The sequence below is a fragment of the Hippoglossus stenolepis genome, chromosome 9, assembly GCF_022539355.2.
Source record: "Hippoglossus stenolepis isolate QCI-W04-F060 chromosome 9, HSTE1.2, whole genome shotgun sequence".
NCBI classification, from domain to species: Eukaryota; Metazoa; Chordata; class Actinopteri; order Pleuronectiformes; family Pleuronectidae; genus Hippoglossus; species Hippoglossus stenolepis.
In genome coordinates, this window is record NC_061491.1 from 633775 (window position 1) to 648715 (window position 14941).

At 39.1% G+C, this 14941-nt stretch overlaps 2 protein-coding genes across 4 annotated transcripts in view; one reads left to right on the plus strand and one right to left on the minus strand.

The window, feature by feature from the left end:
* Nucleotides 1–14941, plus strand: part of zfr (zinc finger RNA binding protein) — a 1162720-nt gene that overhangs the window by 617553 nt on the left and 530226 nt on the right. The gene's annotated exons all lie outside the window — the stretch shown is intronic.
* Nucleotides 1–14941, minus strand: part of pias2 (protein inhibitor of activated STAT, 2) — a 29628-nt gene that overhangs the window by 11934 nt on the left and 2753 nt on the right. Inside the window, exons 2-7 of one of the 2 annotated variants that reach the window (XM_035165572.2) lie at nucleotides 4266–4454; nucleotides 3466–3553; nucleotides 3318–3368; nucleotides 1019–1109; nucleotides 798–932; nucleotides 566–671 (exon numbers count right to left, since the gene is read on the minus strand). In XM_035165572.2, coding sequence (XP_035021463.1) covers nucleotides 566–671; nucleotides 798–932; nucleotides 1019–1109; nucleotides 3318–3368; nucleotides 3466–3553; nucleotides 4266–4398 — 604 coding nt within the window. In that variant the 5' untranslated portion in view covers nucleotides 4399–4454. The remainder of the gene's footprint in view (nucleotides 1–565; nucleotides 672–797; nucleotides 933–1018; nucleotides 1110–3317; nucleotides 3369–3465; nucleotides 3554–4265; nucleotides 4455–14941) is intronic. The other variant, XM_035165573.2, reaches the window with a different exon arrangement.

The window sequence follows — 14941 nt, forward strand, 5'->3', positions numbered from 1 at the left end:
GCTTGTTGACCGGTGTGGAGAAAATGCACCTCAAAGCAGTGGTGCTGCCCCCACTGCAAAAAAATTCCGCGAGGAGAAGTGTGTGTGCGTGTGGCACTGATGCTGCAATGAGAGAACAGGCAATGTATTGACACAATGTGCATTTTACTATAGTTTGTATGATTAGTCTCTTAATTAAATCTATTATTTGTTTTAGAAAGAAAAAGCTTACAAAAAGCTGTCTTGTTTTGTCTTACAAACAGTCCAAAACCCTAAGATATTCCATTTAGAATTAAAAGTGACAAAGCATCAAAATGATAATTCTTACAGCATATATTTGGCATTATTACTTAATTTGAAATAACTAAAATGCTTATTAAATTAAAATCTTTACATTCAGTTAATCAACAAATGTATTAATCATTGTTGCAGCTCTCGTGAAAACCTCTACTAAAGTGTGACAAGCTCAAGCTTGATTGGCAGACGCATTTATCCAAAGCAACTTACATTTAGTGCATTCAACATCTATTTAACTTTCATCTTGTAGGAAACACTGACGTGTCATAGTGGTCGATTCAATAGTTACTTAATGCTCTGGAGTGGTCTGGGTTTCTGATGCCCTTCATCCTCAGCCTCTGCAGCAGCAGTGGTGATGTTAGCTGTCTCACCAGGTACACAGACATAGAATAGGTCTGAAAAACCATAGGATCAAAAAACCTTAGTTGAGAAATCACTGTTATTGAGCCCAAATATGATGCAATCATTCAAAGAGAAGAGGAAAAGCAAAAAAAAGGATTCCAATTAAGTTTTCTTCTCACTTTTCCAATTTCAGGGGCCCATGTCACTGAAATCTGATTGGGTACTGCAGATGAGAGTCGGACAAGGGAGGTAATGTTCAAAGGTCTTCCTGGTCTCTTCTGTTCCACACCATTTTTGGGTGGTGGTGCATACCCCTACAGGAGTAAAACATATCGAGTTTTCAAACGTAGGCATCTGGATTGTTCTTAAATTGGAACTGTGCCGTAACACAAGCACTTACTGGCAAAGGAAACAGCTTCCCATTGACTTTTATACAAAGACTGTTGGGATAATTATCCTCTTGAGGGCAACTTGTCTCTGACAAGCAAAACCTGAAAACACAGAAACGTTTAAGAGCCTGAATATATATTTCCAAAATGATAAACCAGACTCTTCACTAAAATGAAACGCAAATAACTGGATATTAATCTTAAGTGACATTAAATTGGATTAAAAAGAACAGTTAGATGGATATTGTAGTGCTAGTTTCCTCTACTTCGGTGTCCCATATGGTTCAGGAGGTAGAGCGAGTTGTTTAAAAACGAGAGTTTGGTCATTTGATCAACAGCTTCTCCATTCCATATGCCAAAGGGTCTTTGGGCAAGACACTGAACTAAAATGCCCCTGATGGCTGATCCATCAAATTGTGAATAGTGGGAATAGAAAAGCACAGCATATAGAAGCAATGTATGTCTGTGTGTGTAAACCTAACTTTTAGTATAAAGTCCTTTGAGTGGTATTTAAGAATAGAAAAGCACTACATAAAACACTTATTCCAAGGAAATTCTAAAGCCTAGGCAACACTTGCACTCGTGTGACGATTGTGTTGCATCTTCTGGCCGTCTGTTTTCACACAGGGAGCATGTCTGCTGCGATGCTCCTACTTGAGGTTTCTGGTATGACTAGTGTATTTCTTTGAATAAAAGTAAGTCTATGTACTAAACTAAATGCCAGAACTCTACGGTATTTATTCTCCTGGATAGGCTGGTGTCACTTCTTCTATAACAATGAAGTTCAAACGAACACCCGGGTGTGTCACAGTTTGCAGGGAGAACTTCTCTCATATTTATTTATTTTGTTATTAATCAATAGCATTGGATCATTATTCCAGATCCTTCTTAGCACTTTAAACCTGATGTCCTGTCTGTGCGCGTCATGTCACATCTTGTTTTCGTTTTTTGGCAGGTGAACTGCATGTGCACAAAATGTTGGATTCTTTAAAAATGTTTAAGGGAAATATGTGCCTCATAAAGTCTCGAGCAACTCAAACAAACAGAACTGGACAGGTCCAAATAACTTCTCATTACTGTTGATGTTTATTGTTAGAATGTGAGTGTGTGACGGCTGGGTAGTGAGGAGGGCGGACACTCCAACAGGATACTAGACCTTTAAAGGGTTAGTTCATGATGAAAATGAAAATGAAATGAAATGATCATTATCTCCTCACCACTCTGCCGATGGAGGGGTGGGTGAAGTGTTTGATTCCACAATACACTTCAGGAGTCTCAGGGGTAAACAGCCAATCCAATACAATTGAAGACAATCGTGACCTCTTCTTCAGACGTAATAAAACAGAAAAAACATAACATGCCTCCCTACTGCTTGTGTGGTGTCATCCAAGTGTCTGCAAGCCCCGACATTCAAATTCGACTCGAAACGGCATCATTTACACCATACTTTAAGCCTAAATGTCCTCTGCAAGCCTCAACGGAGGCACGTTCACATACGCACGGGCACACTCAAACGCCGCACACACGAACGCGAGGGGTTCGCGTGGCTATGTCCTTGCCCTCCGGTGACAAATAAAGTTGTTTTGAATTGAATTGAAGGTCCGCTAGCTTTGCCACTTCCGGTAGTGAACTTTCAGGCTTAAAACATGGTGTAAATGACCTCGTTTTGAGTCGGATATCAATGTCAGTTCTTGTGGACACTTGGATGAACGCTCATGAGCAGTATGGAGGCATGTTGTGTTTTTTCCCCCCGTTTTATTACATCTGAAGAAGTGGACGCCTTGGCCGAAACACTGTTGAACGCTGAGACTCCAAAAGTGTCTTGTGGACTCAAACACATCACCCACACCTCCATCGGCAAAGTGGTGAGAAGATAATGAGTACATTTTCATTTTTTGGTGAACTATCCCTTTTAATATGCATCTGCTGTAATCCTGAAGCAGCAGCAGTAATAATCATGCAGTGGTGGACCACTGCTATGAAATGAACGCTGTGGAAAATTTGAATTGATCATGTTCGGTCACTGCATCAATGCAGAAATGTCCATGTTTGCATCGCAATGCATCTTTAAATTGAGAATGTTCTACACTATAATATTGATGTAAACATATTTTTAGCGTTGGCATCCTCAATTATAGCACCTAATTGCGGTAGCACTAGTGAATGCCTTTATGAAAGAGGAATTGGTTTGGTCTTCAAGAAAACACTAATCAAGCTATTCTACATGATTTTAAAAGAGTTTTGATTTGTGTGCGTTTCTTAGTTCAGATTCTAAGTTATAAAAATTTCAAGAACTTTGACCATTCTCACCTCAGTTGAATTTGAACCATATAGTCCCGCCTGCCACCTGGCAGAAAGTCCCTGAAAAAAAAAAAAATATTATTTTAATTATTTACATCACACACAGACATGCGTTTCTGAGTATTTGTTTAATTACTGAGCTATTTATCAGTCCTACCTGGATATGCAAACTTCTCGAACTTGCTGTGGTGTCAAGGCAAAGATAAAATATTTTTCTTGGTGGTACCTCTGTGCAGTACTTGCTCCTGGAAACACAAGTGATGACATTACGTATTGGAAAAGAATCTGAATTATTATTATTCTTCAGACAACAGGGGACATTTTCTCTCGCTTCTGGTATTCTTCTGGTATCCCTGTACAACACTGTACAGGGAGCCACTGCAGAAGGGCTGAAGGGCCGCATGCGTCTCCGGAGCCACGGGTTGCTGACCCCTGCTCCATAGTGTCCAAGGCGGCAATCAAGCGTAACAAAAAGAGAATGGAAGTCTCTTCACTCCTCCCCAGCAAGGAGTAGGTCATTTGTTATTTTCACCAAGGCTTTCTCTGTACTATGCAAGACTCTGAAGCCAGACTGTTAAGTCATCAAAAATGTTGTTCATATTCAAATATGCAATAACTTTCTCCATATAACATGATTACAGAGTTGAATTAACTGCATTTAAAGTCTTTGTCATTTGTCACTTGTTCGGTTTTCGTCTGTGATAGTGAACCATTTGAAAAGGAAGTTGACATGGAACAAGTTACAACTTAGTAATTAAATAATTATAAAATAAAATTAATTTCTTGTTGGTTGAATAAAATTATTTAACTCATTAATTCAATGTTTAATGTTGCTACTGGGGAAAATAACACCTCTAAAACGTGATTTTTTTGTTATAGTACACATCATATTTGCAAGTCATGATGGCAAAATCGAGTTATCGTTTAAAAGAAAAAAAGAAAGAAAACAGATCAGACCTAGACTTGAAGGCTTGATTAGGACATCCAGTACATCATAGAAGGGCAGGGGCTTCATCTGCACATCAGGGTGGACAGGGGGGATGAGAGGTGATGGCTGCTGGAGATTCATGTTGGTTTTTATGTCTTGCATCAAGGCAGGCTGTTTCACCAGACAGGATGAAGTGTGTTTCACAGGACTGATTCCTGCTAACAGAGATGTCAATGTTCACTACAGTTAGTCCTCTCTCAGCATTACCTATGTATGGGTAAAAATTAGGGTCAGGTGTCACTACAATCCTGGAGTAATGCTTTTTGAGCGTTCAGCCTGTCACTGACTATGATCTATGTTCAGTATGTATAGTTCATTCCATAAACATCTCTGAGCTCTATAGTCAGTGTTTTCTATAATGATCAGAGATTCTGTACAAATATAAATCAGAATAAGCACCTCTCAGGGTTAGACACTTAAAGACATGAGCAGTTCATCAACAGAACAGAAACAATTTCTAAGCAAACAGAGAAATCAATGAGAAACAAGAGATACATATCTCCATTTACACGCAAACACTGAAAACATTCACCTAAGTGGCCGACTAACTAGCCAACACATGGGTAAAATCTAGCAAATAGACACCCCAAACTGAGTTACTGTAATTTTTCCTTTCCTACCAATTTCACAGTTGTAAGTTTTTGTGCATGTTAGCTGTAATTTACAAAATAAAAATCTGACTACAACAGTCAGTCTATAACATTGTTCAGTGCTCTCCATATTGATTTGACATTCATTCAGTTTAGAATTTCTGTGCTGCATCTTTAGCCTTTACTGTATCAGGGTGGCCCCGCTTGGCCACCATCGAGGCGCATTACTCCGCTGGTCAACAAGAGATTTGGCTCCTCTCCTCTTTTCTACTCTTTCACATTTAGAGCTGATCTTTATAAAAACCTGCTGAATTATTATTTATGTTCCTTGATAAGTGGAGCGTCGTTTTTTCTGCAACAATGAAGTAAAAAAAAAAACTGCGTTGTGTAATAATCTGCCGGAAGTATTCTCTGCTGTCTGCAGCCTCTGGGTGTGTGTGTGCATTTATTGATGGTGTCAGATCATGAATCCGGATTGTTAAGGTCACTTTAACACTGATGTCCTGACTGTTTGTGTGTTGTGTCTAGTAGATAAAGTACTTGCCTCATAAACTCTGAAGTGAATGGACAAACATAAAGTAAATGCCATTACTGTTTGGGTCCTAATAACTTCTGATTAGTGTTAAAGTGTAAAGGGAGCACAGGTCAGTGGGAGATTGAAGGTAGGACACTCAGACAGGAGACATTGACATGGTAAAAGACGACCAGACCTTTAATTTATGTCAGTCCTGATCCTGAAGCAGCGGTGGTTATAATTATGCAGTGGCGGGACATCGCTTAAAAAATTGAAGTCGCGGAAAACATGAATCGATTATGTTCTGTTTCTATGTTTGGTCTCTGCAGAGTCTCAATGCAGAGTCATCTGCATCGCGATGCATCTAAGAATCGATAAATTTTGCCAATTACCACCACCCAAGTGCATAAAATGACAAGCAAAAAAACACAATGCAGAGATGAATTATGTTAAGTAAGCTAATTTTGACCTTTGAAGTTAGAATCATACACTCACCGGCCACTTTATTAGGTACACCTTGCTAGTACCGGGTTGGACCCCCTTTTGCCTTCAGAACTGCCTTAATTCTTCGTAGCATAGATTCAACAAGGCGTGGCGTTTAAACAATGCTCAATTGGTACTAAGTGTGCCAAGAAAATATCCCCCACACCATTACACCACCACCACCAGCCTGAACCGTTGATACAAGGCAGGATGGATACAAGGCAGGATGGATCCATGCTTTCATGTTGTTTACGCCAAATTCTGACCCTACCATCTGAATGTCGCAGCTGAAATCGAGACTCATCAGACCAGGGAACGTTTTTCCAATCTTCTCTTGTCCAATTTTGGTGAGCCTGTGCGAATCGTAGCCTCAGTTTCCTGTTCTCAGCTGACAGGAGTGGCACCCGGTGTGGTCTTCTGCTGCTGTAGCTTCAAGGTTCGATGTGTTGTGCATTCAGAGATGGTATTCTGCATACCTTGGTTGTAACGAGTGGTTATTTGAGTTACTGTTGCCTTTCTATCATCTCGAACCACTCTGCCCATTCTCCTCTGACATCAACAAGGCCTTTTCGTCCACACAACTGGATATTTTCTCTTTTTCGGACCATTCTCTGTAAACCCTAGAGATGGTTCTGCGTGAAAATCCCAGTGGATCAGCAGTTTTTGAAATACTCAGACCAGCCCATCTGGCACCAACAACCATGCCACGTTCAAAGTCCCTTAAATCCCCTTTCTTCCCCATTCTGATGCTCGGTTTGAACTTCAGCAAGTCGTCTTCCTCACATCTAGATGCCTAAATGCATTGAGTTGCTGCCATGTGATTGGCTGATTAGCTATTTGTGTTAACAAGCAATTGAACAGGTGTGCCTAATAAAGTGGCCGGTGAGTGTATATCGACACTGATCTCATACATGGCCTCTCTGTTATCAAAATGATGGAAATCTGTCATACCAAGAGAGAATTTAATTTGCTAAACATTATTCTCCTAAAATGGTGTAAATCCAATAAAAGAAACAATGCAATCATACAGTAGGTAGATAGATTAGTTGAATTGTGATTTCTCCCAAAAATTCACAAACATAGCTCCTTGGATTCATATCTGTGAAGATTCTCAGTCATCCAGGTCATGGTACATTCAGAAGATGTACAAGTGTACATAGGCAACCGGAATTGCTTTTGTTCATTTAAGACATTTCCCTCATCAGCCTTCCTCACTTCTAACTAATGGGAGGTTTCAGGTATTAAACCTCTCTGGGACTGTACCTGTGTTGAGAGTCATTAGCCCAGGGGTCGGCAACCTTTACTATCAAAAGAGCCATTTTGCCCCCTCTTCCACCAAATAAAACTTGTCTGGAGCCGCAAAACATATTTCATAACACAGCTTATAAAGTTATATATATATATATATATATAGTTATACTCAGTGTAGAGCCAGTTCACACTTAAAATGAACTAGTTTAAAGTTCTGTTCATGCAGATGAAAATGAACTAGTTCACATTCATATTTAATTTTTTTAATTAAGTTTACGGTTCCAAAACTGAACTAGTTCACGTTCATTTGTTTCATTGGGATGATTTAGGTGACAAACTTACGATCATGTGTTTAGTTATTAATCGATGGTGTCGGATCATGTTTGCGTGTCGCTACGCTCACTTTAACACTGAGTCCTGACTGTGAGCGCGACACGTCTCGTGTTGTACTGAGCACAAAATGTTGACGAGTCATTTTTGATGATGTTTAAATGCAGTTTCATAAAGCTCAGAACAAACCAACAGCAGCTTCTGATCTGATCATTGAGCAGCGGCGCTGATCACCGAGCAACTGAGACCAGAGAAACTCTATTTTTACTGTTTCCACTGTTCAACAAAGTCACTGACCGGCTGCTTCACGTGAACAAGCTCTGATCTCACTGCGTGCGTCTATCTGAGCGAGTGAGTGGGGGCGGGGGGAAGGAGCCCCGGGGCCTGTGTGTGTGCTGTCTGGGAGCACACACACAAAAATTTTCTCTCGCTCCTGGTATTTCAAATGATGGCCTGATACGATGATTTAAAAAATAAAAATGAACGTTCGTCATATGAAAACTAGGTCTGTCAAACGATTAAAATTTGTAATCAGAGTAATCACAGGGTAGCTGCGATTAATCGCTATTAATCACCATTTCTAAATGCCCGAAAAAATTCCCATGTTCTATGTATATTGTTGTGGGAACGGAAAGATAAATGACAGAAGGCGGATATATACATATAACATTTGTTTTTTATTGATGACAAGTCCAAATGATAATTAAGATTGAAAAATAAAATAATGCTAAAACATACCACACCATAACTTAATGTGGCTGTCGCTTTGCTGTGCCTCTGAGCAAACATGTTATTTAGAAAAAAAAATTTTAATCAAACTCAACGAACCTTTATCATAAACAATTGAGGCATCTTAGCCTTTGCTCTTTTTTTTTTTTAAAGCAAATATAGGATGGTTGAATAAAACTTTTTTCATTTCTTTTTTAAATCAATCAAACGTGAAATCTGAATCTGAGCCCATCTGTAGAAGCAGTGTAGAGCCAGTTCACACTTAAAAATAACGAGTTCGAAGTTCAGTTCATGCAGATGAAAATAAACTAGTTCACGTTTATAGTTCATTATTTACTGAGATGATTTAGGTGACAAACGCTCCTCTCAGGAAACAGAAACTCCAGCTCGGTACAAACCAACTGCAGCTTCTGCTCTGATCATGATGCAGCTGATCACTGAGCAGCTGTGACCAGAGAAACTCTGTGTTTCACTGTTCTTCTACAAAGTCACTGACCGGCTGCTTCACGTGAACGAGCTCTGATCTCCCTGCGTGTGTCGCTCTGAGCAAGTGAGTGGGAGCGAGTACGGGTACATGGAGTGGGTCATGCTGCACATGCGTTAAAAAAATGAACGCGGTAATTCCACAAATTAATCATCCCGCGTTAATGTGTTAATTTTGACAGCCCTAATGAAAACTGATTCGTTCAAGTTCATCTTTACGAAAAATATAAACGCGTTCAATGAACATCGTTTATTGAATGCGTTCATGCACAACCTGCAAACCCCCTCTCTTAGCTCACAAGCAGGCAAAAGTGGTCTGTATTTATTTTCAGTCCAAGTTTGTTATGTGTTTTCCATGCACGTAACCAATGTGTAATGGATGGGGTTGTTTTTTCATATTCGTCCCTGTTCTCTTAGTTCTACGGTGTTGGTGTTGTTGGTATACACATTAAACATCTGTGAAAAAGGAACCATAGCCTTCTCGTCGTGACTAAAAGCGGCATTATAAAGTCGGGAGGGTCTCTGTACACACGTGTTCGCAATTTGTTGCTTCTTCTTGACAACACACAGACACTGGTGTTGGCTCTTTTCACCTCAAATTCTCTAGACATCTTCGTCAGTGTCTTCTACTTGTATGACCACTTTTAAACCCGGAAATATATTGAGATTTAGACATATTTTCTTTTTGTGGTAGTGGTTGTTTTGTTTCCTTGATGTTTCTGTGGTGGGGATGTATGTAAAAATGAAGCGACATCATAGGACACCATGGTTTCATCTGCGTGCAGTCTTATTCTTCTGGGTTTTTTGGCAAAATGTATCCAACCAGGGGGGCTAGTATGGTGGCAAGGCGTTTGGTTATGTAAGTTACAAAATGAATGTTGCTGATGATGGGTCTGAGTAGGGGTGGGCGATATATGTAATATATTCGATGTATCACGTGCAATGTATAAAATTACTATACCGCAACCATCAAGTATAAATTGTGACGTGAATGTTTTAAGCCGTCAGCATGAAATGCTCTTTGAGTTTCGCTTCTCCTGCACCTCTCACAGCAGACTGCTCACTCACCCGCCCATCCAGAAAACTCTCCTCCGCACACGCGTATTTTAGTATCAGGAGAGGAGAGGAGAGACTCAGAGAACGTGGAGAGAGCGAAAGAAAGAGAAGAGTCCCTGCGAGTTGACAAGTGTTCAGACAGTTCTTGACAGTTTGTTCATATTGTTTGTGAATGCTGAACCGAACGAATCAGTATACAAATGATGAACGTGAGCACTCCGGCGAGAGTGTAGTCTCACGTGAGCACTCCGGCGAGAGTGTAGTCTCACGTGAGCACTCCGGCGAGAGTGTAGTCTCACGTGAGCACTCCGGCGAGAGTGTAGTCTCGCGCTCAACCCCCCCAGCATCATGATGCACTCCCGTTCAACACCGACAGAGGGGTCATGCACAGACTTTAATGTCAGTGTATACTATAATGAAATCGACAAGGACCTGGAGCAAGGCATAATCCATCAAATATCTAATTGCGGAATAACCATCCAATAACGTATTAGCTGACAGAACATTTTATAAGTAAAAGGTGAATGTGTCTAGTGCAATATTTTCCATAATTTCATCAAAAAACACTAGTGCACACTTTTTTCAAAAGGACAACACTAAAATGGCCGCTGCAAACAAGAACATTAACTCTAGTGATTCAAATCCTGGTGTCAAAGCAAATGATAAGGATCATACCAGCAACAACAAGGTTGTGGGGCAGAGTAAGTCTAAAGTGACTGTTTTACCAATCTTTGTCATGGAGAGAGAAATCATAACAAAGGAAATGGCCATATCCAATCCTATCAGAGAAGAGGAGTTCTACCACATTCTCATCCAGCAAGTTCAACCAAACCATTTGAGGTCAGTACAAAAAGAGCATGCTCTCTTGTTATACCTTCATAACAAGGAGGCAAGAGCAAAGCTTATGTTGAGAGGAATATTACTTGGAGAAAAGCATGTTGACTTTAAAGAAAACAACCCTCTCAACTTGAAGTCTGATCAAAGCTCTCTCCAGATTACTATAAAACAGCTACCTGAATCTGTGGATGACAGTTTTGTTGCAGAGTTTCTGAATAAAGCTGGAGGTAAAATTGTTGGAGTGATGAGACGTATGATAAGGTATAAAGGACAACTTACTAATTGCACTAATCGAGATCGCTTTGTTTATGTTGAAGGGTCTCCAACTAGTCCCATACCACGCTCCACAAAGCTTGGCCCACACTGGGTTAGAGTGTTATATGATGGACAGAGCCCTGATGGAGTACAGACTCGACTCAAAATAAGGCACACCAGTGAGAGTCAGGATGAAATGGAGTAAAGTCCAACAAAAGAAAATATTAGATGCATTGTGGAAACATGTCATTTACATGTACGGGACAAACACTCATCATCTAATAATGGGATAGTACAACACTCTCAACCTGAGGTAAGTGGCAATGAAACTGAAGTCAAAATGATCATCACAAAGATGAAAAGGAAGAGGAGAAATTATCTGGGAAGCCATATGAGGCAGAATGTACAACATCCCCATTAAGACATCAGAAAAAGAACAAGAAAAATAAGAGGATGAATAAAGGAGCAGTGGCACATGCAAATAAGCTTCCACCCTATAATACAACAAAGGCAACACAAGAACACCTGAATGAAGAAAAGCCTCAACCCTGTGATACAATGAAGGAAAAACAAAAACACCTGCATGCTGGGTCAAAGGTCACCAGCATCCTAAAAAGGCGTGCTAATTCCCTAGGGAATTCTACAGAAGAAAACTCAGGATCAAAACTGTACGCAGTCAACAATCATCTAAAAAGGTCTAGAGACCCTATTCCCCTGGTTCCTCAACTTCAACATCAGATCCTGGAATTAGGGGGGGGAGCATCTTAACATACGCAGTTTCCTTCCGAAAAAAGACCAAATAGAACATTTAATGATTGACTCCAATTTGGACTTCATATGTTTTACAGAGACCACGTTAAAGACATCTGTCCCATCTGCAGCCGTTAATATCCCAGGGTTCACATTGTTATGGAAGGATAGAGAGGACAGAAAAGGTGGGGGGTTGATGATTTATTTGAGAGACCATATCAAATGTGATCCCATTCAATGGAAACATCCAAATAATCTGGATTGCCTGGGATTGAATGTCTCTGTCTCCACATATGTCTAACTATTATTGGCTTGTGTCGTCCACCATCATGTGACATTATGTTTTATGACCATCTGCGTGCCATTCTCGATGAATGTGACCACAAGAGAAATAATATTAATGGGGGATTTTAACATAAACTGGGAAAGTAAAGCATGCAGGAAAAAACAAAAAAATAACGGATCATTTTAAATTGACCCAGATAGTACAAGGACCAACTAGAGTAACCCAGACAAACTGTACACAATTAGACCTGATGTTCACCAATAGGCTTTAACGAATAACAAAGTCTTTCAACTTGCTTATTGGTCTCTCTGACCATAATGCTACTCTGATGGTTCGAAAACTTACCAGGAGATTTAGCAATCATAACAAACTCAAAGAGCACAATCAAACAATTCCAAAAAATTAACAAAGTAATTTAACAATGCTATAAGAAATATTGAATGGTCTGATCTCCTTTCCAATGATGACATGGAGTCTTGTTATACAGCTTTTATGTCTACTATTAATAACGTCATAAAATCTTTTAGTCAAGAAAGTAAATACAAGCCTAGATGTAAAACAACTTTACCTTGGATAAATATGGAAGTCAGAAGGCTGATGCAAGAGCGAGATTGTGCCTGAAAAAAGGCTTTGGTATCTGGCTACACTGAGGACAAAATTGTGTTTAAATATCTCAGAAATAAAGTGGTAAAGAATGTTAGTATGGCAAAGGCAGGTTTCTTTCTAGGAGTGATTAAAGATGCTAAAGGTAATGGGAAAATAATTTGGGAAAACCTAAATAAACTCTTGGGAAGGGAGGTACATAAATCAAACAATATTGAACTGAATGTAAATGGAATTTTAATCAAAGACTTTCAGTTATTATCTAATATATTCAATAACTTTCTTGTTGAATCTGTTAAAGAAATTACTTTACAAAATGTAAATAATGCGTAAATAACATTGATATTATTCCAATTGATGCTACCAAACCAATATTTAGCATTCCAGAAATATCTTTATCCAAAGTTAACCATATCATTAAGTCTTTAAATAACTCAAAAGCTAAAAGATGTGCATGGTCTAGACACTGCCTTTCTGAAGATACACAAAGATGCTTTGATTGTACCAATTGCTCACTTTCTGAATCTATCATTTAGAAGCGCGATATTTCCCATTGCTTGGAAGAGTGCTAGGGTTACTCCAATATTTAAATCTGGAGATCCAAAAGATGTGAATAATTATAAGTCCATAAGTATCATTCCAGCTATTTCTAAAGTTGCTGAAAAATGGGCTGCTAAGCATTTAACTTCTCATTTTAACAAAAGCAATATGGGGCGGCTGAGGGGTAGAGCGGTTGTCCTCCAACCTGAAGGTCGGCAGTTCGATCCCCAGTCTTCCCCATCTGCATGCCGAAGTGTCCTTGGGCAAGATGCTGAACCCCGAATTTCCCCTCATAGAACAACAAAGTGCTGCTAATGGATGAATGTAAAACTGTACTGTAAAGTGCTTTGAGTGGTCATCAAGACTAGAAAAGCGCTATATAAATACAAACCATTTACCATTTATCAGATGAAATTTGGATTCAGAAATGAGCAAATAGCTGTTTCAGTTGAGCGTATTAAATCACAACTGGACTTATATGGTGAAGTTGGTGCAGTATTTCTGGATTTTAAAAAAAGCCTTTGATACTGTTAACCATAATGTGCTTCTAACTAAGCTGTCCGCATAATGTTTCTAGTGAAGCGATTAATTGGATACAATCCTATTAAACTCATGGAGGTCAAAAAGTTCATATGGGACGTAGCCAGTTCGACTTGCTCTATAATTATTGTGGAGTTCCCCAAGGATCAATACTGGGACCTCTTTGGTTCAGTGTTTACATTAATTATCTGCCGCTTATTTGTCCACAAGTGGATGCTCAAATGCATGCAGATGATACTGTTTTATTTGTTCATGGCAAAAGTAAGTCAGAAATTGCTCAGAAATTAGCAACAGCTATGACTAGTGTTTCTGGGTGGCACCTCAACACTAGTAAAACGGGTTGCATGTATTTTTCTAAGAGGTCCAATAGTACCATACACCCAGATGTGACTATTAATGGGAAACACATAACCGTTGTGGATCATTTTAAATACCTTTGCATAATTTTGGATTCTCACTTAACATTTAAAAAACATGTGAACTAAGTAGTAAAAACTGTTAAATTTGGATTAACTAATTTTAAGATTATAAGACCGTATATTTCGCTACAGGCAGCCAAATTATACATGCATGGGATGTTACTTTCTCATTTTAATTATTGCATGACATGCTGGTCTCAAACTGGAGTTACTACCGTAAGACCAGTTGAATCACTTCAGAAACAAACACTGAAAGTCCTGGATAAAAAGCCTAACAGTTACCATCATTGTAATATCATTTTCAAGTATAATTTATTCAGTATGGACAGCTTCAAACAATATACAGATATATGCCTGATGTTTAAAATTCTTAATGGACTAGCTCCTCTTCCTGGAGGAAGTGTTTACATTACAACTAAGAATAAGGACTGGAGGTTAACAAGGTCAGTAACCAGAGGAGACGGTTATGTACACAGTACATTTGGCAATTCTGTATTCTCAGTGAGAGCCTCCAAAATCTGGAATAGACTCCCTATAGTTATCAGAAACAGTACCAATTACACTTTTTAAAATTAAATTGAAATATTATTTAAAATCTAAGCAAATCTGTACACGAGTAATGCTCCCAAGTGGATTTATCTTGATGTGTTGATGTCCTCTCAGATGCTATGCATGTATATTGTAGTATAATTTTTGTTCATGTTCTGGGCAAGAATATTAGTATAATGCTTTTTTTTTCTTTTCTCCTTAACTGTATGTTATTTACCACACTAAGTTATTGTCTGATATGTGCTATATTCTGTTTCATATGATACATGTGTCCGACCACACACGTGTATAAAGTCTGTCTTGGTAAAAATAACAGACTTTATAAACTTAGTAAATGTATGGAACTGGAGGAGACCGGCTCCATACAAACCCTGTTTGGTTTGACGCAGCGCACAGAGCAAATGATAGACACTAAGAGGAGAAGTAAATT